This window comes from Thermobia domestica, chromosome 7 (assembly GCF_964235325.1).
Source record: "Thermobia domestica chromosome 7, izTheDome1.hap1.1, whole genome shotgun sequence".
In the NCBI taxonomy this organism is placed as follows: domain Eukaryota; kingdom Metazoa; phylum Arthropoda; class Insecta; order Zygentoma; family Lepismatidae; genus Thermobia; species Thermobia domestica.
In genome coordinates this window covers 107,434,042-107,458,738 of record NC_137460.1, presented here as the reverse complement: position 1 = coordinate 107,458,738, position 24,697 = coordinate 107,434,042, and the positions used below count along the sequence as shown (strand labels likewise).

Sequence of the window (24,697 nt, the reverse complement as noted above, 5' to 3'; positions counted from 1 at the left end):
TGCTGTCAAACTCGAGACCATTACATCAGCATGTAACTGACCTGCCATTCTATAATGATAAAAAGAATGCATGAATGAATGTTTCAACAGTACTGAGATGTGATAAAGCACGCGTAAGCATTTTTTCTACTCACAACGACCTTTAAATGATGCGTTTGCAAGTTGAAGAGATTCACCAACCATTAACGTAACACATACGTAATTGTCGAAACAAAATCTGTATAGCGTAAATCTTTTAACCAAATATTCATGCACTCTTTTTTATTTAAGCGGTTAGCGTACATGGTTCGGATGTGGAAGGCCCTGGTTCAATCCTCGGTGTGGTTTGCTTTCCCACATCGGATCGCTGTCAAGCCTTTTTTGAAATTTAATATTCTCATGCGTTATCATACATTCTTTTCAAAACTAAGCTAAATGGTTGACGTACACACCTCTGGCCTTGGTTCAATCCCGGGCGGTTGCTCGAATATCACGTTAAGCTGAAGGGGACGCTAAAATAAAATAATGGTTTCAAAGGGTATCGAACCATATTATTCTCAGGCATAGTTTTTAATATTCTGTAATGCATTCTTTTCAAAACTAAGCATACACATTTTCTGGCCATGGCTCAATTCCCGACGGGAGTTCACATTCAACATTAAGCTGAAGGGACGCTAAACCATATCATTTATCGTGCTTACTTCTAATGTGTGGGGGTTCCTGATTCGTACTCCCACTTTCTCATTCCACTAATTCCACATAGCGTAAATACTTCGTACTAAAAGTAAAACAGTGTATTCGTGATCCACCCCACAAATATTAATTAAAAATGATTTTCGAATCTTGGGTAACAAATAAAATCTCACTGAACTTACCTCAAATTCAATGAACAAAAAGTCGGTGCAATGAAGCTTAAATGAAAACACTTTTAAAAGGAGATCTTCTTCACTCGATAGTTGAGAGCGATGTAGGATTTGAAAAATGAAATTTAGATTTTTATTTAGGTCGCTGTGAAAACGATGTCATCATCAACCAATCAGAAACGAGGAAATTTATAAAATGACATCACAACGAACCAATCAAAACGCTCGCTGCTTTTGTCATGAATCACGAACCAAAACGATGTGTAACAATCGATCGTGACGTCATTCATGTTTCTCAATAGTATCACAATTCCGATCCCAAATGATTTCTACATGTCACTACCTGTCGTAACTGTGACGACATTTCATTTTCCTCATATTCCATACGAGAATGTCAATGTTTGCTTTTTTCATGAATCATGCTGACACGCTCGTAGTAAAACAAAAAGTAATACGATCCGCTGACGTTTGCATTTTCAATCATATGTGCTTCTATGTCGTCACACAAAGAAGTCTATCAGCATTTTATTTTAATCCACGAACGGAAGCATTACACTGTCAGATTTATTTTCTTAAAGTATAAGTTTATCCTTTTCAAGGACCATGGTTCGAAACCCACCAAGCACTATTAAAACCGAATTCATTCATAGCTAAGCGGTTAGGATACACATCTTTGGTTTGAAAGACCTGAGTTCGATTCCTGGAGAAACATTTCTTAGGATTTTTCTAAAACTTGGTTTAAATTTCTAGTTCGAAAATTTTAAAAGTTTAGTTCGATAAAAAGTTTGATTTGAAAATTTTTAGATGTGATTTACATCTTTAGTTCGAAACTTTTGTTTTTAAAAAAATGTTTTAGTTCGACAAAATTTTGTTTCAATTTTTTTAGTTCGAAATTTTTTTGGGTTCGAAAATTTTTTGATTTGAAACTTTTTTGTTTCAAAATTTTTTAGTTCGAAAATTTTTTGTTTGAAAATTTTTGTTTAAAATTTTTTAGTTACAAATTTTTTTTAGTTCGAAAAATTTTTTAGTTTAAAATTTCTTGCACTCTGCGGAACCGTTTCGAAAAGAATCGGAGCAGTTTAGGTAAAAAAATCTGGCAACACTGTTTCCATTAATGAAGCGCTTACTGAGCGTTTAAAAAATCGCTTAAACTCACAACAATGTGTTATAAGAAATCTACAAGCGACACCTCTCTTTCACCATTGTTACTTCCAGAGACATAGGCTACTAATTCAAGGACAGGATCTCCATCAAGGTAAAAAAGCTGGTAATCATCTTATCTGCCAAAGAGAATGATAATATTTAATGTAAACTTCAGTACAATATCATGATACCAAAAAGGTTATTTAAGAGGAGGTTGAACCCTCCATGGGAACTTTAAGGATAACCATAAAAGGGAACAAAATTCTAAAATCCAGGTCTAGGGTGGATCGTCGTCATAGCACTCTGAATGTCTAGCATTGGGGTGGGTGTGTAAGATTATGCGATTTCTATCAACCAATCAACATCGTGGTACCAAAGCAATCATCTTACCTGTAAAATGGAAACAAATGAGTGAGGGGTTTTCCCACGTATTCTGTTCACCGTGTGGCGGGTCTAAGATCATGTGACCTCTGTCGGCCAATCAGAATCGAGGTACCAAAGCACTCATCTTACTCGTAAAAAGGGAACGAATTTCAAAAGTCACAGGGCTTAAGATCACGTGACCTCTATCAACCAATCACCATCGTGGTACCAAAGGACTCATCTTACCCATAAAAGGGAACTAATTTTAAAAATCCCAGGGCCTAAGATCACGTGACCTCTATCAGCCAATCATCATCGTGGTACCAAAGGACTCATCTTACCCATAAAAGGGAACGAATTTTAAAAATCCCAGGGCCTAAGATCACGTGACCTCTGTCAGCCAATCATCATCGTGGTACCAAAGCACTCATCTTACCCATAAAAGGGAACGAATTTTAAAAAATCCCTGAGCCTAAGATCACGTGACCTCTATCAACCAATCAGCATCGTGGTACCAAAGGATTCATCTTACCTGTAAAAGGGAACGAATTTCAAATATCGCAGGGTCTAAAATCACGTGACAGCTATCAACCAATCAGAATGAGGTATCAAAACACACATCTTACCCGTAAAAGGGAACAAATTTCAAAAATCTTGGTCATAAAAGAAAATGAGGGATTTCCCCGCAGGGTGACTCATGACGTCATACCACGTGACCTAAAAATTTGAATTTCCCGCGTGGGCGGTGCCTAACGTCACGTGACCTCTCTCAGCCAATCAGAATCGAGAAATTTTTGCTGACTCGACTAGATATAACGGGGGGACTACTACTTTATATATTGCTAACTTTGTGATAACATCTTCATAATGTATTTACTCTGAAGTTGGAAAGTGTCTTGAAAGTGTGAATAAAAATCTTTACTCCACACTTTAGAAAGAAACATCGTGAAATAAATATGTATTTATAAATCTCACATCTACACCAAAATAATTCTTCGTTGTCTCTCTGAGCCTCGTTCCGTTGGATCTGTGTCAACGTAACGCAAATATTGAGTTTTATTGTTAATATGCAGAGCAGTTATTTTATGCGTTGTATTGCGATTACAAATGTTACATGCGTGGTCATCATGGACATGAGGGGTCATTCTTTACCAGCCTCGCAAAAATTGCGGAGCGTAACGCAATGCTAAATTTGCAAAACCCAATAAGAAGCTTGCGCAAAATAAAACGTAGATTTTGGATTACATTGAGGCAAACCGTTACGGAATGGGGCTCACGGAATGAGATAGTCTGTCGTGCATCTTGGAAAGCCTCTGGGTAAATAGGGAAATTTTATAGATTAAAATTGCAATAGAAAATTTATTCATAATAAAGTACGGTGCAGTGCGTTGGTTCTTCTGCTTCTGTTGTGTGCCTCAAGAATGTATTCCATCTTCCCTAATCTCTCGTACTAAAACTGGAAGTAGCACAAATCTACTACAACTTCCAGTTTCAACATTAATTGAGAAAATATTATGCCATTCAAACTAAATCGTACATTTCGTACATGCAACGCTGCTTAGCATATTTTAATATAGATTGGCAACCGAAGTCTGGAGCCTCACTATAGTTTTAGAGGCAACAACACTCAAAAGTCAACTGAGCTAGTTATGTTGTGATTGTTACATTATGTATAATTAGTTATTAAAATATTTTAACTGTTTTTCTCTCAGAACGTTGTATACGTTGGATACGCCCCTTTTCCTGGATGTCCATTAATTGCAGAATGCTATTATGTGCTATCAAAAGGGCTATCAAGAATTCATTATAATCATAACCATGATCAATCCGAAACGTATTAATTTCCATAGAGTAATACCTATATTAACCCTTTCGAGACGGGTGTGACATTAAAATATATATATCCTTTACGTGTAAATATAGTCGTTCTTATAAGCATTTAGAATTTACTGTTCATACTTTTTAATGAGTAACACATAAATGGTAAGAATTATATGGGGGGTCATGGGCGCCCGAAGGTGGAGCAGGGTGGGGCCCGGGCCTCCCTCTGGTTCATGAAAAGGTATACGTAATATAGCAAACCATGTATATTAAATACCAGACGTAATATAGCAACCATGGAGATGGCCCCCTCTAGAAAATCTTCGGGCGCCCCTGATAGGGGACTATATTTAAATTATTATTTTTGAAAGTATAAGTACAATATTATTGAAAAAAGTAAATATTCTGTGGTTTCTACTAATTAAAACTTTTTTCTTCAGCATTTCTAAAAATATTCGAAATGATTGAGAGAGGAAAACTTACATATACCGAAGTCTTGGGAATTGAGGTTAGTTAAAATTTTTGTACCACCTTTAAAAATATTAGAATAAAAAGACAAACAATAATTAGCTGTTGTAGAATATTAATCAATTTACATTGACAGATTTGGCAACAATGTTTAGTTGAAGCAGAACCCCTTAGCCGGCGTTGTTATCAGTGGAGTCTCCGTTTCCATGTGCCAGAGTATCGTGTTGATTCTAGTGAAGTGGCACCACCTGATGAAAGGAAAATGGTTTAATCATCTGAGGCACCACACTTGCTCATCCAGAAACATTCACTAGTAAAAGGGGGCCATTCAAGGTTACCAGCATACCATAACTGCTTCATGGAATTCGTTGACTGAGAGTTAAGAGGCCCTATCATTGCGAAATTAAAATACCGCTAATTTTACAGTAATTGTGTGATATCTTCCAATAGATAAAAGATAATCGAAAAGTGAAACAAGACCTCCCTAGACAATATTATGTTACGTGAGATATCGTAATCACGACTCACTTATCTGCTTTCGATTTTCAACCATTTAAAAAATCGGCATTTATTTTCGCGTTTCTAAATAACTGCAAACGGAAAGTTACTAGGTGACTCATGATAACGGTAACTCACGCAAAATAACATTGTCTAGGGAGGTCTTGTTCCACTTTCCAATTATCTTTTATCTATTTGAAGATATCACGTAATTACTGTAAAATTAGCGGTATTTTAATTTCGCAGTGATAGAGCCTCTTAAGGAGAATCCGTTCCACTCCCATCACAACAAGGACAGATATTAAATTTGTGGAAGTCAAATGTTAGCCATATCCTCTGTTGCCGTCTTGGCATGCGTTGCATATACAGAGGCCGGGTTCACACCTTCCTTCCATGCCACATTGCCGAACATAAGACAAACTGATGGAAACTGTACAATAGACATTTGGTGAGGTCAAAATGGAAGAAAGTTGATACATTTGATAAAGCCTTTATTCAATCACGCGTAATAGTTAACATTCAGGCAAATATGTAAGTTACACTTCTTGCAAGGGACGTATAAAATTATATCACCAGTGCAGTGAAAGATTCTTGTAGGAAATTATGATAGTTGCCGAATATGGTTGCGAGTTTAAGTTGGAAGTATATAACTGGGCAAAAACATGCATCCACACATAGTAAATAAAATGCATATCTTTATGCCCCACGAGTATACTCTTTAGACTAAGAGACACATGACTAATGAAAGTAAATTATGATAATGTAATTTGCGAAGAAAATGTGGAACGGAACGGGCAATCCCGAGAAAACCAACGCACATGATGTTCATCACAAACTAGCATGGTTGAGAATCGAACTAGGAACCCTTCAAACTAGAGGCGAACCCTCTGTCATTGATTAAAGAAGGAAAGATGACGAATCTTATAAGAAAACATAAATTTCTACGAATTGTCGTTTCCCACCGGGTAATTCCATGTTTGGTCCTTCACGATTTATGCACAAGTTAACTTTCTTCGTCACCACCCAAGTAGCATAGATCATTGGCCCAATGTTAGGGAACAGTGAATTTAATGAAAAACAAATGGTTGAATATCTCTGATACTTAACGGCACTGAGAAGTGTAGAGGCTCTGATACGGGCACTGAGAAGTGTAGAGGCTGTAGAAAGTGGAGGCAGACGAAAGTGAAATAAAATTGCTACTTTACATCCAACCGAGAAGAATGATTAGTGAAAGTGAACCATTATGAAAAACATAATTAGTGAAACGAGAATATAGGGTGAAACAGGTGAACCTTGAGAAATCCATCGACACAATTCATGGACAAATTCGCGTGGTCTGGAATCGAACCAGAGACCCTCACAACTGAGGTAAGCTCTCGAACACAGCCACCGTACCCGGCGGAGGTAAGTGAGTTGCGGTTAAATTATAAGAACTACAGTGTCGAAAGCGCAAGAGACGCACAACATTTGTAATCACTCTATAACTAAAAATCTATACACCATAGAAATAGAACCAACACTACACAAACATCTACGGACTTCACTTTGCGTGCACTTTTATTTTTACAGTTTACTTCCTGCGTACTGCTATATCCTCTTCACAGACCCGTATTCACTGAAGTCTAGGGAGCCCCGGCCCCCCTCAAGCTTTGCTGGCCCCCTTACACTTTTCACGAAGGCTTACAAATGAAATATAATATAGTGATGAAGTATATAATATGTTGGATCGGCTCCCTCCTAACTTCTACCGGGCCCCCTCTACATTTTTGGGCTGGTTACCGGCATGCTCACTTTGTTTGTGAGCATATTACTATCCATATTTTATTTTTTTCCATAATATCAATGTATTTGATTTACACTTTCCTTTCTTGTTATTAGTGTCATATGATTGATATTCGATACATGCTTTTTTTAACGTTTAACGTCCAAAATACTTGCTTTCCGCACGCAGAATTGTAACCATACGGTTCAGCTCAGTCAAATTTTAAGAAGAAATTTTTAACTTTTTAAATGAACCTCGCATAATAGTGCTTCCAAGAATTTTTCTCTCAGCCAACAAACGAATGTGCATATATGTTTGTGCGTCTCAATTGCCACGGAGATCGCAGACTTCCTCTCTCCTTCCCATATAAGGAGCTAAAATTCAGCACAATGGACAAACGTCGTCTCAAAACATTCCTGTCTATGGGCTGTCATAGCTATTTTTAGCTCTTGACATCACCAAACTGCGTAGCGAACCAATTCTTTTGCCTAGCAACCAGACGAGACGGAAAGAAAAGGTGCTTTAGTCTGACTTACGTACACGGGGAAGCAACCACGAATGAATTAGCTGGTAAAAACATACGACAAAAATGAAGTATTTGTTACATACGTTTAGTAAACTCTTCATTAGTACCTAGAACAAACAATTACAGTGTACGAATAATGTCAAGTAATATTTGTAATGTGTGAATAAAATTGTTTTGGCGACATGGATCTGGAAAACGGCATACCATTCAATTCGTTACAAGGAGGATAAGAGGAGAGCAACCCGCAACCTACTGGATAACACCCCTGGATACCCAATACAGTCTCCCTTTCCAGTGTTAAAGTGAATAAAGTGTTAGTGAATTACGAAAATTTACCGAGTGACGAAATATAACGAATGATTCGTGTCTACCGCGACATCCGCGTCTTTCTTATTAAATGGGTCTAAATTATTGGTTATTAAAAGTGAAGTGCCACTGTTTATGTATTATATGTTCATAAAGTTTTAGTGTTGTGAATTAAAAGTAAAGATAGAAATTCGAGTATCCTTTCAACATAATAATCATGGTTTAAATTTACATATGTTTATTTTAAGAAATAATCTAATTAATTTTTCTTTGCAGCACGAGTGATTAGCGCCTATGCAACTTAGTAATACATACATTAATAAATTGCATTAGCGCTATATAATACAATTGAAGTTAACTTTGTGCCGGTTTCCCGTAACGTTCTGACCGAACTCTGAACCTGTTGTCCGACGGCTATATGGTCAGTTGCAATGGTCGATCAAACCCACTAGATAATGCTAAAGAAGACATTCGAGCGGTGGAGAATCGAACCCCAGACCATAGTAAAAGCGTAAGCCCACTTTGGGACCGTAGGACACGAACCACATACAGTAACAAAAGGGTTTATCCCGATAGGGAGTGAGACGTACCTGGATCGAACCCAGTACAGTTATATATGAAAACAGACAGGGATAGACGAGAATCGAACCCAGGACTGTAATGTATGGCTTTCCTTTGTGGGAACGTACCAGGACTCGAACCCTGATACTGTCATAGAATTATACGACAATGACGAACACTTATTTCTACGTTCATATTCTACTTAGGCATATATATATATATATATATATATATATATATATATATATATATATATATATATATATATATATATTTGACTTCTACAAATATAAATATCATTTAAATGTTACTCTTTCTTTGTGAAGAGTATTATTGTACTATTAATAACATTTAATGATAAATTTTCCACTGAATCCTTATTGCACTATTCCTAAAGTTGAATTAACAAAAAATACCTGTGCAAAAAATATCAGACTATATCTGTGCAATTCAAAAAAAGACTCTAAGACTAAAAATATATTTGTATTTTGTATATTTATTTACTTTCCTTACCTTCTAAAACAGTGTACTACATCAGCTGTATTTTGCAATCTAAATCGTTTTGTTAATTATAGCTTAATTCACTCTACTTTTCACGTAATTATTTGAAATTATTTTAGTAATTTTTCGCGAGTGAGCCTCCATCGAAAGTGTATGAGGCCCTTTAGTGTGAATAACAAGAGTACTTCCGATGCTGTACAGATTTTCTATAAAACCAAGGATGGAAAATAAAATGTTGTCTTGGGTATCACTTAACACCATAACATAGGGTAGGGTCGTTTCCAGTGGGTGTAGCTTAAAGCACTTTTCGAAGTCCACGTACTAACTTAATATAGCAAATATAAAAGAAAGAAATATACAGTTATTTATTCTACTTATAGGCGTCTGAAGGGAGGGAAGGGGAAACCAGCCTAGTGCTGTTCCGATAATCGAGTAATCGATAACAATTCGATAAAATTTCAAAACCGTTTCGCCGATAAAGAATTTCAATATTATCGAATTATCAAACTTCCGAGACACTCGAAGTGTTCGAGACACTCGAAATGTTCGAGATACTCGAAATGTTCGGAGCACTCGTGAGTCTCGAATTGTTTGAATGCAGCAAAAACATTTTTTCTTTTGTTTTTGCAAAACATGTAAATTGGCTCATAACTCATACGTATGGATGTTCTGTCGTTAATTTTCAGTTTGTTTAGTTGGAGTAACTTGTAAACTATGGAGCAGAAAAAATAATTTTTCATTTCCACCGACAACTAATCGGAAGAGGCCTCTGTAAAGGGGAACTAAGGAAATCGTAGTTTTCATAAATTAACCCTCTGAATTGGCAACATTGCTGATGTTTCAGTGCATCTATAAGTGTGTTAAGGATCTGTCTATATTATGCAGTTCCTGAAAACGATGAAAAAGAAACTTTGAAATTATCATGTTTAAAAATATATGCATGAACAAAGCTTCATTTTGGTATAACTATTATTTGTGTATCGCTTCAGATTCAAAATTTCTACTATCCCAAACTTCGGGTTGCATTGTATATAGGACACCCTGTACTAGATGGGGAAAAGTACCTTAAAACTTTTATTTCGTTCAAAATTATCTTTAAAACTTTATGTGCTATAGAAAGACAGTATTGTGAAGAATTTTCTGACTGATAAATGATTTTTAGAAAACATTTTAAACTCAAATTCCAATTCTGAAAGTACACAGTATTGTTCATAAGAATCATAGTCAGTTGTAGAAAAATCTATATGATTGTGGCAAAATACTGTATGTAGATAGTATATTTTTAATAAGCTTTAAAATCAATTCAATACAGTTTATCTACGGTAATTAGAAAGAAATAAAAAAATGAATATTTAAATAGAACGTTGAGCTTCTGTTAAGACTAATGGTCTTTGGTGTGGGAGAACCATGTTAGATTTCCGCTGGGACTCATGTGGTTCAGATCCCATGTTAAACTATAGTTCATGTCTCATATTGCGTCGCTGCTGAAAAGGATGCTAAATTCTAATCCAACCAACCACTGGGGATACATAAAACTTTGCAGAATTGTTTCAAACGTTGTTACACGAGTTTTTAATAAAACCAGTTGAGAATGCTCCAAGAGCATTGCCAGAACGAACTAATAAAGAATGGATTTTTCTTGTTAAATTCTACAGGCTTTATGCCAATTGTTCTTTGTACTTCACTATTATACTCATTAAATAATTCTTGTAATATATCTATCCACTTATAATTTCTTTAAGTACTAAATTTTTTTCACATGTTTTGTTTAAGAGTTCTGTTAAAATGCTCTACGATATGTTGTTTTACGAAGACACATGCTCAAAATGGCGGGCTCAAAATTGAAAAATTCACAAAATATCATCTCTTTATGACTTACGGTTCCCGAGATATGGCTCCTTAAATTTCCTGAAATCCGAAGACTTTTGGCCAATATATGGGAAACGATGGCCAGTTGGCCAGTGTCCACCGGTTACTATTTATCAAAATGTTCAACATTCTCTTAGGTACTGATCAACACAAATATGATCTCTCTATAACTTACTGTTCCCGAGATATGGCTCCTTAAATCTCCTGAAATCGGAACTTTTTTGGCCAATAACTCGGGAACGGTAAAAGTGAAGCAAAAACATTCCATCACTTCTTTCAGATAGTTTTTGATGATTTATCGAATGAAGGGCTCAAAATTGGACACACACACACACACATAGACATAGAGAATTCACTAACGAACTTTTAAAGTGGATTGATATAATGTTTGTGTTTGATTTGGATTGATATAATGTTTTAAATGAATAGTCATGATATTTGTGTTTCAGGTAACTGACTATGTAGATGCAACTGATGAGGAAGCTATGAGAATAATGAAATTAATGAAGTTGAAAACTTTAAAGCAAATAGCCACGATACAGGTAAGCTTTAAATGATGACATTATAGATGGATCATAAACTGGATAATGATATTCGCATTATCACATGAAACGTAATATGCAGTACCGTAATAACCCGATGCTTGTGAAATTTAGGAGTAGATTATCTAAATGCCGTTGAAAATTATACAGTAATTGACTTACAAACAAAATACCAAAACGAAAGAATAACCAGTTTGGAAATAAATGTATAGTGTTCTTTGCAGCCATGGGAAAAATTCCTGCTGAAGTGTGGCCAATGATAGGTCTGAGGCACGGGATTCGGAGAAATCTATTTATATCATTGGGAACACAGTTTTGAAATGAATATACTCTACAGTTCTTTCAAGTTATAGAAAATCAGTTATTTTTGTGAGCTTTCCTTCTCTCCATTCACTTTCACTGAAATACAGTAACTTTTCCCAGTAAAAAGTTCTGCTCCTCTCATCTTCTACTCACAGTTAAAAGTCAAGTCCCGACCCAACTCAAGGATACTGTGATGGCAAGTCACACCTTCCTGTTACGCTAGGGTTAAAAATAAAAAGAACAAATCATATGTTATTCACTTTTATTTGCTGACAGATGTGTTTCTCTCCTGTTTAAGTACACTTCAATCTCACATGAAACAATAAGTGAATCAATTTAATAAACACGTTAATGTTAATTATTACAATTGTGCTTCTGCTGTAGAACACATTAGTAGCAAGTGGTATAAGTACTATATATACATGTAATAACTGAGTGCTAGTGTTCACGAAAACAATCACTTGTCTTTATAAAGCTCAATCTCATGAAAGCCTAAAGTGAGTCTGTTCAAATATTTGTTTCATTGTGAATGTTTCGTACAGCCTTATATAACAGAAAAATCGTAGTGAATAGTTGACTAAATACTTATCCAAAATGTCACCGTTAACATAAGTAGAAACTATAATCATGTATCACTATATCCAGTGGCGTATTGAGGGGACCTAACGGGCTCAAGCACCCCACCCCCGAAATAAATTTGTTAGTTTTTCACATTCCATGTACAACAATAATCCTTCTTACAATCTTTAAGAATGGTTCAAAACTACAATTATTAAAGTAACTGAAAGAGGGGCCAAGCATAAACGTCCTTGGTGGTAGTTACAAGTGAAGGGTTTCTGTAAAAAGGGACAACAACATTAATATGTGGCGCCTTGTAATACATGTTCAGAAGGTTTACCAAACGCACTGGACGGAGGATAGCAGGTTCCTGGGTCCATTTAGTTGTAGTGCAACATTTGCAAATTTGAATTTTAACTAGTTCAGAATTTAGACCAAATTTTGTCCAATTTGTTCAACCAAGAAAACAATTTGTAACTTTCAAATTAACAAAGGAGGGCCGTTTCAAAAGTTGGACCACTTCGATCATCTGTAGTGCAACATCTTCAAATTCGAATTTTAACTAGCTCAAAATTTTGTCTATTTTTGTTCAACTAAGGAAAAATTTTATACTATTTAAATAAACAAGGGATGGTCATTTCAAAATTTAGCCACTTCGATCACATGTAGTCAGATATCTTCAAATCCGAATTTTAACTAGCTTAGTAGTAATAAAATCTACAAAAATCAGGAAAATTCTAAGGTATTGATAGTTAAAATACGAATTGGAAGATTTCGCACTACAGATGGTCGAAGTGGACCAAATTTTGAAATGGCCCTTCTTTGTTAATTTGAATGGTACAAATTTTTTTCTTCGTTGAACATAAAGGACAAAGTTCTGAGTTGAACATAAAGGACAACTAAATGGACCCCAGATGCCTTAGCGGAATATTAACGATGTACAATGTGCTCCTCCAAATCTCACGATCAGAGTATAACTTTAGACCCTCACAACTCCTATACCCTTTGATGTCTGCCGCTCTGATTTCATAATCTTATTAATATCGGTCAGTATTTTACGAATACCATGTCTAAATTCCCGATTGTTTGGTGAGAACGCTTAATTGTCAGTAGTATCTTATGAGTAACTGTATATTCAATTATAGTCACTTAAGGTTTCTTTAGCAATTTTTTTTTCATGCAATGTGGTGTGAGGAAATCAAGCAGCATACCGAGTAACGTGGTAAAAGACTACACAAGATAAATGGTAGTGGAGAAGAATTGTGGATTGACATGATTGATTATGATCCTTATTATTAATTACTATAGTCAAAACTTTATGAAATGAGTTTTAAATGTTTGTCAACTAATTATCTGTTACTCAGAAAAGTCATTTATTAGATTTTTAAACAGATACCGGATAAATTACTTGTATTAAATGTTTAACTAATCGTCTTTTCATTTGTAGTGTAGACAATTAGAATCAGCTCCTGGCACAGTCACTGATGGAGTCAAAGAACTATCCGCAGGGCAGAATCTTCTTCTGGAAAGTTTTATGGACCAGTACCAGGCCAGTTTATTTATTCACGAAGAACGAATTGCCAGGTACATTGGAGCAGGATTAATAGTAGATGAAGGTCAGTTACAAGGTACGTAATCTTTCTTTTCCAATTCAAATATTTATAATAAGATTGAAAGTAAACGTACATTCATGGTCGCCCATAGGATGGGGTAAGAGACGACAATTATCCACCGTTTTATTTTCGTTTCTTCGAAGACGTAATATATTTAACAGAGGCAGCAGCTGATAAGGGAAGTCACTATGGTAAACTATAATGTTTTATCACTTGAAATAAGCGAATCAAGGTTATCTATTGTACTAGATCTATATGTTGTATACTAGAGATGGTCAGTTCCGGAATTTTTACTTTCCAAAATCCGGAAAGTAAAATCGGAAAATTCCGGAATTCGGAAGAATCTGGATTTCGGAAATATTTCGATTTTGGAAAAATTCCGACATTTGGCCATCCCTATTGTATAGGACATAGAAGAATTAGAAAGAGTTGGGAAATATGAGGAAATGTATGAGGTGAAATCTGTGGAATTTCGGAGGAAACAAGGGTGTATTACGATGGCAGTAGAAAATAAAAATGGAAAGGTAGTTAGCGACAGAAATGAGGTCATAGAAAGATGGAAAGAATACGTGGAAGACTTATGTGAGAGTAGGGAGAGACCGTGTAGCCTAAATGTTGAAGTAGAAAATGAAGTAGGCGAGGATGATAAAGGATTTAGTATTCTTCGGGATGAGTTTGAAAAGGCTATATCCGAGATTAGGAATGAAAAGGCAACCGGGATAGATAATATACTAATCGAATTCATTAAAAATATAGGAGACAAGGGAAAGAAAGAATTGTTCCGACACTGCAATGAAATAGATGAGACAGGGGAGTGGGCAAAAGACTTCCTGAAGACGATCATGATACCGATGGCTAAGAAATCGAACCCAAAGAGATGTGAGGATTATAGAACTATTAGTCTCATATTCCATGCAGCTAAAATTTTGCTCCGAATACTGAACAGAAGGTTATATAGAAGAACAAATGAAGAAGTTGAGGAGGAGCAGTTCGGGTTCAGAAGAGGTAAGGGCACAAGAGATGCTATTGGATTATTAAGGGCTATCGGTGAAAGATTTATAGAAAAGAAAAAGAGATGTATATTGTATTTATCGATCTAGAAAAGGCTTTTGACCGCGTGAATTGGGAATGGTTGTTGGGAGTTCTAAAGAAGATAGGGTTGGAATGGAAAGATTGAAGACTCATAAGAAACTTATACATGAACCAACAAGTTAGGATAGGGGAAGAACTGACGGAAGAGAGTGCAATTGGAAGGGGAGTTCGACAAGGATGCTGCCTCTCGCCAATACTATTTCATGTCTATCTAGAAGAGATAGTGAAAAAGAGTTTACATGATTATAACGGCATTTCGGTAGGAGGTAGAATGATTAGATGCATAAGATTTGCAGACGATATGGCGCTTCTTGCAGAATCTGAAAAGGAAATCAATAAAATGTTAGAAAACCTGAGGATGGGCTTTGAAGAATATGGGATGAAAATAAATGTTATAAAGACAAAAACCATGGTGATTGGAACGAAGAGATCTGTGTCAAATATAAAAGTGGGAGGGTAGCAAATAGAACATGTGAAAAGTTTTCGATATCTGGGTAGTATTCTTAGTAATGACATGAAGTGCGAACGTGAAATAAAGGAATGGCGAAAGAAGCCTTTAGGAGGAAGAAAAGTCTGTTTTGTGGGACCTTGAATAGAGAGTTGAGAAAAAGACTCATAAAATGTTTCGTGTGAAGCGTTGTACTGTATAGGGTGGAAACGTGGACACTACGTAAAAGTGATGAAAAACGACTGGAAGCATTCGAAATGTGGGTGTGGAGAAGGATGGAAAGAATTAGTTGGGTCGAGCGGAAAACGAATGAGAGAGTCTAGAAATGGTGGGGGAGAAAAGAACAGTTTTAGATATTGTTAAGAAGAGGAAGAGAAACTGGTTGGGGCATTGCCTAAGAAGAAATTATATCATGAGGAACGTCATAGAGGGTATGATGTGGGGAAAGAGAGGCAGAGAGCGAAGGAGACTACAATTAATGGATGATATAAAAACAAAGATCATACGTGAAGACGAAGAGGTTAGCAGAGGACCGTGGAGCATGGAAGCTTCTCAGCTGCAGCAAGTGACCTGCCAGTAAGGGCAGCATACTTATGATGATGATATTGTATTCAACAATTAGTGCGAAAAAAAGTTTTCTTTTAGTTTCAAACGAAAAAGAAAATTGTACCTGTGTGAATTCCTGCGAGAGCTGCTTGTAGTATTTACATTAAACACTGCAGTACTATAATATATTTAATGTACTGTAGTTCATGAAGTATGCAATGAGTGTCAGTCATTATTGTTTGACATGAAGTATATGTACGAATGTATCTAGGTATGTGTATATTCGTATCTGCGCTTATGTCGGTCTTTTCCCTCCTCTCCCTTCGGAAACATCTTGCGGAGATCCCAATGTATGTTCATATCTTGATGCAGTAATCCCTCAAGTAATATAGTCTTTATTACCGTAAAGCCAATAAGATTACTTGTAACACCGCAGAGAATATAACGCAGTGTAATTAATTTGCCATTTTATAAGCATTGATATGGTGAAATTGTACAACATATATTTTTCTTATGTTAAAATCTCTCGTTGGTTCTAGCAACATTTGCTTTTACTGAATTCTGTTGGTTATACAGGGTGGCGCGCCATTGACTATCCAATTTCAAAGGTTTATATCTACTAACAGGGGTGTTTAGGAAAACAAGAAAGATACCTGCTAAGAGGATATATCTTTTCATTAATTACCTCATAATTACAAACTTACTTATAGAATGTAACATCAGGAAGATGGCATCCATTACAATCAATGATTTGCTACAGTCGCTTCATTAATTTGTAGATGTTGACCCCTCTCGGGAGTCAATCGGTTCCTACCTACGTTGGCTACCTGAGGCGTTTCCCGCTTTCTCACACTAGGAGGCATATGTTGAGATTTTCCCTTCAACTAGGATGAGACCCGAAAGCATTACTCAAACCTCTCTAGTATAATATATATATACACAGGGTGTTAATGAACTATACGGACAAACTGTAAGAAGTGATTCCTCACATAAAAATAAGAGAAAAGTTCATATGGACCTATGGCGAAAAGTCCATAGTTTCAGAGCTAGGAATGTCAAATTTCAAGAGGCTCTGTTTCGAATTCAAGAGACTGTTGATGGTGGTCCTTATCAGCGTAAAGGAAGTCACGCACACGAAATCCAAAAATGCATATTTCATTAATGTTCAATGGATGTACAGAGTATTCCCTGGAGGGTGAAATTCCAGACATGCCATCAACCGAATTTTGAGATATGCTCTGACTTTATGATTGGTCCAAAGTAAGCAAACGATAAGCCTTGATAGCAGTGAGCACGGAATCCTTTGGTGCGATGTTGGGAGTGCTAAGGACCGTCAGCAGCATGGTCTCTCGTACTCGGGAAAACGCATACTGCTTTGTTTTCTTTCACGATTATAAGTAAAGAAAACGTGAAATATACCGTGACGAAATACATATCATCAAACGTTATTTCGAGCACAAAAAACATGGAGCTGTCGATTCCTAGCACTTCCGCCTTCCCTCCGAAGTATTGGATGTTCATTGTTGTCAAGGCTTACCTCATGCTTACTTTGGACACTTCTTAAAATCAGGGTGTATCTGAAAACTCTATTGAGAGCATATCTGAAAATACCCTCTATACCTATTGACAATTGATGAAATATGCACTTTTGGGTTGTGTATGCGTGGCTACCTTTACGCTGATAAGAACCACCATGCACAGTTTCTGGAATTCGAAATCGGGTCTATTGAAATTTAGCTTTTTCGCGATTTTGGACAGGCATAACTCTGAAACTATGCTCTTTTCGCCATAGGTCCATATGAACTTTTTCTCTTATTTTGATATGAGGAATCGCCTCTTACAGTTTGTCGGTATAGTTCATTAACACCCTGTATATCCCTTTATGGGGACTAGAAGTGGTGCGCGGGCCACTTTCGGTTTCAACCAGTAACGGACGAAGAATGTGGCGCTGGTTTGGGGTAGATTAGACAGAGTAAAACAAAAATATCTAATATGTTGGGCTTACGTAAAAATACATTTATGAACACATTAAAAATGTACACATGTATATATCTACGTCTGATCTATGGATGTTCTTAAGGAAATATCTTAGAAAATCTAAGTGTGTAAGGGTACATATTTCACAATGTAAACTATTTAAGTACAACAAGTACAATGTAATTCCTAAGGATATTCTTATGCTGAATGGAACCGCCTTAATTTTTCCAATGATAGCCTATTTTCAAAATTTACGTTCACAGAAATTAACTTTCCAACAGAGAACAACATAATGGAGCAAAATGAATCAAACACAGAAAAGATAAGGTACTCAAATCTGAATGTATTGTTGTAGGTAAAATGAAGACCGGAGTTAATGTGGGTACAGCTATAACTACTGTGAGGCTACCTATGGCTTCAACTTGAAAACTAACTCAAAAAAGAAACAAAAAATGAAATTCTCTAGGTATTCTTAAGAGATGAAAATATTGCGATAATTTGAGATAAAATGTCAAGTTGAAGATCAATAGCTCGTTTCCGTGTATAATAAAGAATCTCATTTAAGAGTCAATTGAAACAGTCTATCGGTAACCAAGAAAATAGTTTTAGTATCTCAAGTTGAAAGGCAAGAACATAACTGTAGTTCAGCTCGTAGTTCACAGACAGTAATAAGTGATCATCAAGAACTTTAGTTGCCCTAACTACTAGATCTTTTATTTCAAAATTTTGAAGGTTGGCAGCACGTAAATATATCTTTTGCGAAGATACGTTTAAAATAGTTTGGAAGTGATTTGGGAGACTTACTGAGTGTAACACTGTTAGATTGTATTCGCAGCTGGTTGTCGTATTATAACTTGTTTTTTTCTGATTGTACTACTACTACTACTACTACTACTACTACTACTACTACTACTACTACTACTACTACTACTACTACTACTACTACTACTACTACTACTACTAATAATAATAATAATAATATCTGTTGATCAAAGTGGAGTTAAAACATGCGGAAACTGGCGTACGTAAGGGAATTGCGAGTTTTTAATGCTCTCTTGGAAAATATATTACATAAAAATAAAAATTTAGAATTTAAATATGTATTTAAACCTGAAATGTTGTGAACTTGTGAGTTTGAACCCCCTTCCCTCTTATGCGACTTAATGCCTAACTAAGCCACTGCGGAGAAATACTTCTTACGAAACTTCATACTTCTTAATATACTACAAGTGCCTTCTTCTAGTTTTGTTGGCTAGCTGTATAAAGAAACGAATTAACACCAACATATACTCAGATATGGAAACGTCCGTACGCCATGGCAATAGTCTTTCCTTTTTTTCTGGTGTATTTCAAAAATTGTTCATCAAGGTTTCCGTAAAATTTCTGTGCACTGAAAGTAACGGTATTTTGAATTAGTTTGTATAAAAGAAGTTGAAAATGTACTCCTCGTACCTACAAAGATGTCTGCATTTTTCTTAGGCTATATATATGTAATCTAGTTTACGAGTTATAGATAATCTATGTAGAATCATGTATTCATAGTGCACAGTTAGTTTAAAGACACCCTTGATATATAGACACTTTATTTTGTTTATTATTTTTCTTTTCAGCTGCAGTCGTTTATTTGGCAACCTTTTCGACAACAGCAATTGATGAGAAAGAGTTCAGGAGATTCTGTGGGATACGTAATTTTGATGTACAAATTAATTTAACAATACATACTAAACCTTCGGATGGTAACTCAATGCCATGATCTAGAAATAATCAATTTTAATGCGTAACGCTGATATAAGAATTTGAATTATAATCTTTTGAATTTTCTTAAATTTTGGCTTATAGTCCTGTATACTATATAACTGAATTAGTTTAACTTCAAATTGTTAAGAAAGGAAAATAGCAATAGAAATAAAGAAAAAGAAAAATCAGTTAAGAGATAGATTTCACAATAAAATGTTAATCAATTATAAGTTAAACAATATCTGAATTAGAAATTCTCCCTTTACCTCAATTGGATTTTCAATCGCATTCCAATTTATAAGTATAGAGATAAGTTAAATTCAACTTAATTATAGACCTATATCTATATTAAGTCGTGTTTCTAAGGTAATTGAGAAGAGCGTATATAAAGAATACTAACATATTTGGATCCTATGAATTTCTTTTATAAATATCACTATGCTTATAGAAAAAAGTCGTGTACCTTGAATGCTGTAACTGATGTAGTAGTGAACATTCAAGTGTATGGATAACTAACTTGCAGCAGGATTATTTATTGATTTGAAGAAAGCATTTGATACACTCGAGCAACGGCGCCGACTTTCCAAATTTTATGTGGGTGCATATCAATGGCGGGTCGTGTTAGCCTATATGTTTTCAGGGAAGTCTCGATATTTGATTGATTTATTTTTAGCTAAAATCTTTTATGAACACTGTCACAAAGTGCTATACTGTGATAAAGTAAAATACACCGGTACTTAAAGGATAAGTTGGAGCTGCTCTGGATCCAAACTACAAATCTTGTGGGTGCGCCGCACCCAGAAGATTATTTGTGTGGGTGCCGGAGCCCCGGAGCACCCAGGTACTCGGCGCACATGTACTCGCGCATAACATATTACTACAAAAGCTAGAGAATATATGATTCACAGGCATACCTCTCTCTTGGTTCAAAAACTATCTATCTAATTGATTACAACATGTGTTAGTAAATGGGAAAGAAAGCAATGATGTAAACGTAGAACATAATGTTCCACAAAGATCCATACTGGGACAGTTACTCTTCTTAATCTATGTGAATGATATACATTTACTTAAACTAAGGGGTAGAATAACTTTATTTGTTGATGACCGTGGTATATTTTATAAGGCAGACACTACAGAGAAATTAATATCATATATTAAGGAATACATATCTACATTATATCATTAGTTGTGTATAAGCTCTTTATCTTTAAACTAAGAAAATTTAAATTAGAAAAGTTTCAAAAACCGTTGTAAAAGTAAATTTGCCCAATAAAATTGATATTAAGAACTTGGAAGTGAAAAGAGTGGAGTGTACATCATATTTAGAGATAGTAATAGATCAACATTTGATATGGGAATTGCAGATTAAAAAATTAAGAAAAGTAGATAACTTCTATAGGTATTATGTATCGCTTTAGAATAGTCCTAACAACAAATTTAAAAAGAATGGTGTACAATGCGTCTATACAAGCCATCTTATATATATCGATATATATGTTATTTGAGATTACACTTATAAAGCAAAAATACCGAGCGATTGAAAAGTACCCGAACCTAAACTTCAAAATAAGAAATTTGGGCAGTAGTTATTACGAGAAGGTAAATATTTCTGTGTAAACTGATTTGCTAGGGTCTTAGCTATACACGACCCAAGACATGGCGTTGGGGAGTGGCGCTAGCAGTCGTGACGAAGAAATAAGCTACATAAAGTGCTGTTAGAAAAATAATCACTCCAGTTGCAATGATGAGTTTGTCGGTGAAGGAGCGCGTGTTTTTGTTAGAGGAGTATTTCAAAACTGCATCATACAGTGCTGCGAACGAGAAATTTGTGAATTGTTTCGGGCGTTCTGTGAGTAAATTAACTATTCATGCATTAATCACGAGATTTCGTGAACATTGCAGTCTGCGTGAAAGCCGCGTAGTGGGCGCTCTGCAGTTTTGACCATGGTAGAAATAAGACAAGGTAAGTTCAGCAGAGAACGCGTTTGCGTCCTACTCGTGCAATGACGTCACATTCGACACACGCTCGGGATAGGAATCGCGCTGTCGTCTGCTTGCTGCCGTGACTTTAAGATGTCTATTTACTATTTCTAATTTAGATGTATATTATATTACTAGAATTTTATTCCGGCATGGGAATATATTTTATTTGTTAAAAATGCACATAGAATGAAAGATAGGATAAATCAAGTATTTCAATAAAGAATCAAACTTTCACCTCTCTATATAGACAAGTTATTCGATGACCTCTGAAGTATTGTCCGTGGTGTTTTTTTTTTTCTTAAGTGGTATCCCCAAGAGGCCTAATCCACTTGCATTTGCCAATCAGATTTTTTTACTGACCTCTTGATTCTGTCATTTCACCACTTTCTTCATTTTCTTGTAAAATATTCTTTTGGAGGAAGAACTTTTCAGTTGCTTGTTTAGTTCATTTATTATTATGCATGTTTTAAGCCGGATAAAATATGTTAAAACTTTCGGTTCACACTTATTATCAAATTCATTTTTCATAATACCGTTAATTTTTTAATGATACTCTTTCCTTTGCGGGTAAATTCTCTATGGTATTCAATACAATATTTATTAGCTGCTCTGACTGTGTTTAGACGTTCCTTTGATAGAAATGTCAGTCCTGCTTTTGAAATTAATTGTGTCCAGTTGTATTGCACTCCCTGAAGAGGTTCTTTTGACAGGGAGCTGTGAATATTTGATTTTAAATTTGAAACCTACCAACCCAGCTATAAATTCAAGACTTTGTTCTTCAAGGTAATTTGTGTTTAATGAACACTGACCTTCATTTTCATTTTCATTTTCATCTTCTGATAAAATATGCATCAACAGTTGCACTGTTGTATATAATTCATCATGCACTTGCAGTACGGATTTTTTCAAGTATATATATATATATATATATATATATATATATATATATATATATATATATATATATATATATATATATATATATATATATATATATATTCAATTAATGAAGATCTTACTGTTTCCTGCTGCGTAGATTTTTTTTAACTGTGGGTAAATAAAAAGGCAGAATTCTTTCCATTATATATCCTCTTAGCCTGTACTTAACTCCTAGAGACTCCGGATGGTCGTTGCTTGAATCCATGCCTCTGATATAAGAAAAAAAAAACGTTTTCTAAACTATCTTAATTTAATTTCCTTGTCAAGAGCAATTTTTCCTGCATACTTTTGTAATTTGATTCTTCATCAAAATGAAAGGAACAAATAACAGCTGAAATGAACGGAAAAGAATGGACTATATCTTTTCTTTTTCCCTGATTGATCTAAAATAATTTTAGAAATAATAAGATTATTAAAAAAGATGAAACATGTAGCATATTAAAGGGAGTTGCTTAAGAATTTAATTATTGCAGAACAAAAGCCACAGCTATGAAAATATTCGAATAAATTATCTTCTATTATCCTGATAAAGAAAATGAAGTTGACATAAATGATAAAAAATCATATGAATCTAAATGTAAATTTTCATTCCAAAATACTCTTTTATAAATCACTACTGAATATTAGAAAATAAATACATATAAATTAAAGTTATGTGATTAACTTAGGACTTCAAAAACCAATGCCCAGAAATTGGTATGTAAAGTCTAGCTCATGAAGATTATTTATTAAATAACTAGCCTTTGGTTAGCCGGGAACTTCGCCTCTAGACCCCTACATTTCCTCTTCCCACGGCCTTTCACTTCTTATATCCGTAAGTTCTCTAATCTTAGGGTCTAAGGGATTTTGAGATATAACTATCTTCTTATTATAACAATTGCAACCAGTAATTTCTCTTCCCCTCTTTTTTCCCTTTTAACGATAATATATATATATATATATATATATATATATATATATATATATATATATATATATTTGGTCTAGGAATTAATTCGTGCGGGTGGACAAGAGATGGCGCAACGAACGGAGCGTCCCACAGTTCCGTGTATCCACACATGTGTTGCAAACTCCTGTCATCGCGTATTGTTCGTAGTATAGGGCAGTGGATTAAAGCGTCAACAACACCAGTTGGTAGTTAAGTGAACATGGCGCAATTTGTGCCTGATAAAGTGTTTTTGCGGGGTGTCCTGCTGCATTACTTTAACATGCAGAAATGTGCGACTGAAAGTCATCGTATTTTGGTGGAAGTGTATGGTGACCATGCTCTAGCTGAGCGAACGTGTCAGAAGTGGTTTGCACGGTTTAGAAGTGGTGATTTCGGCTTGGCAGACCAAGAGCGAGCTGGACAGCCAAAAAAATTTCAAGACGAAGAATTGACAGCATTGCTCGAGCAGAATTCGTGTCAAAGGCAGGAACAACTTGCAGCAGCATTAGGCGTTGATCAAACAACAGTCTCCAAACGCTTGAAAGCCATGGGAATGATTCAAAAGATGTCACATTGGGTTCCACATGAATTGAAAGACAGAGACGTTGAAAGACGAAAAACCATTTGCGAATTGCTGCTTCAACGACAGAGCAGAAAGGGGTTTCTGCATCGAATTATTACGGGTGATGAGAAGTGGATCCATTACGAGAACCCTAAACGAAAAAAGGCCTGGGTGAAACCAGGTGAACCAGGTCCATCACAACCAAAACGAGATATTCACTGTGCAAAGGTTATGCTGTGCATATGGTGGGATATGAAAGGTGTGGTGTACTATGAGCTGCTGCAACCGGGTGAAACTATGAATGGAGAACGTTATCGACGACAATTAATGCGTTTGAAGCAAGCTCTGGCCAGAACACGACCAGAATGGGAGAACAGACATGATAAACTTATTGTTCAACATGATAACGCTCGCCCACATGTCGCAAAACCGGTCAAAACCTATTTAGAAAATGTCGGATGGGAAGTTTTACCCCACCCGCCGTATTCACAAGACGTTGCTCCTTCGGACTACTACTTGTTCGATTGCATGAACAACGATTTGATTGGACAGCGGTTTACTTCTTCAGAAGATATCGAAACATGGGTCTCTGACTGGATCGCTTCCAAGGATGAGGACTTCTTTCGCCACGGAATCCGTACATTGCCTGACAGATGGGCGAAAGTGGTGGCTAGTGATGGACAATATTTTTCTTAAGGTATTTATGTATTTTGTGTTTGTACTACAGCTTCAATGTGTGCGTACCAACCGCACGAATTAATTCCTAGACCATATATATATAAACTCTGAAATACATAATTAAATAA

At 35.6% G+C, this 24,697-nt stretch overlaps 1 protein-coding gene across 1 annotated transcript in view; it reads left to right on the top strand.

The window, feature by feature from the left end:
• Window positions 1–22,349, top strand: part of LOC145690311 (uncharacterized) — a 44,225-nt gene extending 21,876 nt beyond the window's left edge. The window contains exons 3-6 of the mRNA XM_081765088.1: window positions 4,610–4,677; window positions 11,110–11,202; window positions 13,511–13,691; window positions 19,350–22,349. Of these exons, the coding sequence (XP_081621214.1) occupies window positions 4,610–4,677; window positions 11,110–11,202; window positions 13,511–13,691; window positions 19,350–19,492 (485 nt within the window). The 3' untranslated portion in view covers window positions 19,493–22,349. The remainder of the gene's footprint in view (window positions 1–4,609; window positions 4,678–11,109; window positions 11,203–13,510; window positions 13,692–19,349) is intronic.
• The last annotated feature ends 2,348 nt before the right edge of the window (window positions 22,350–24,697 follow it).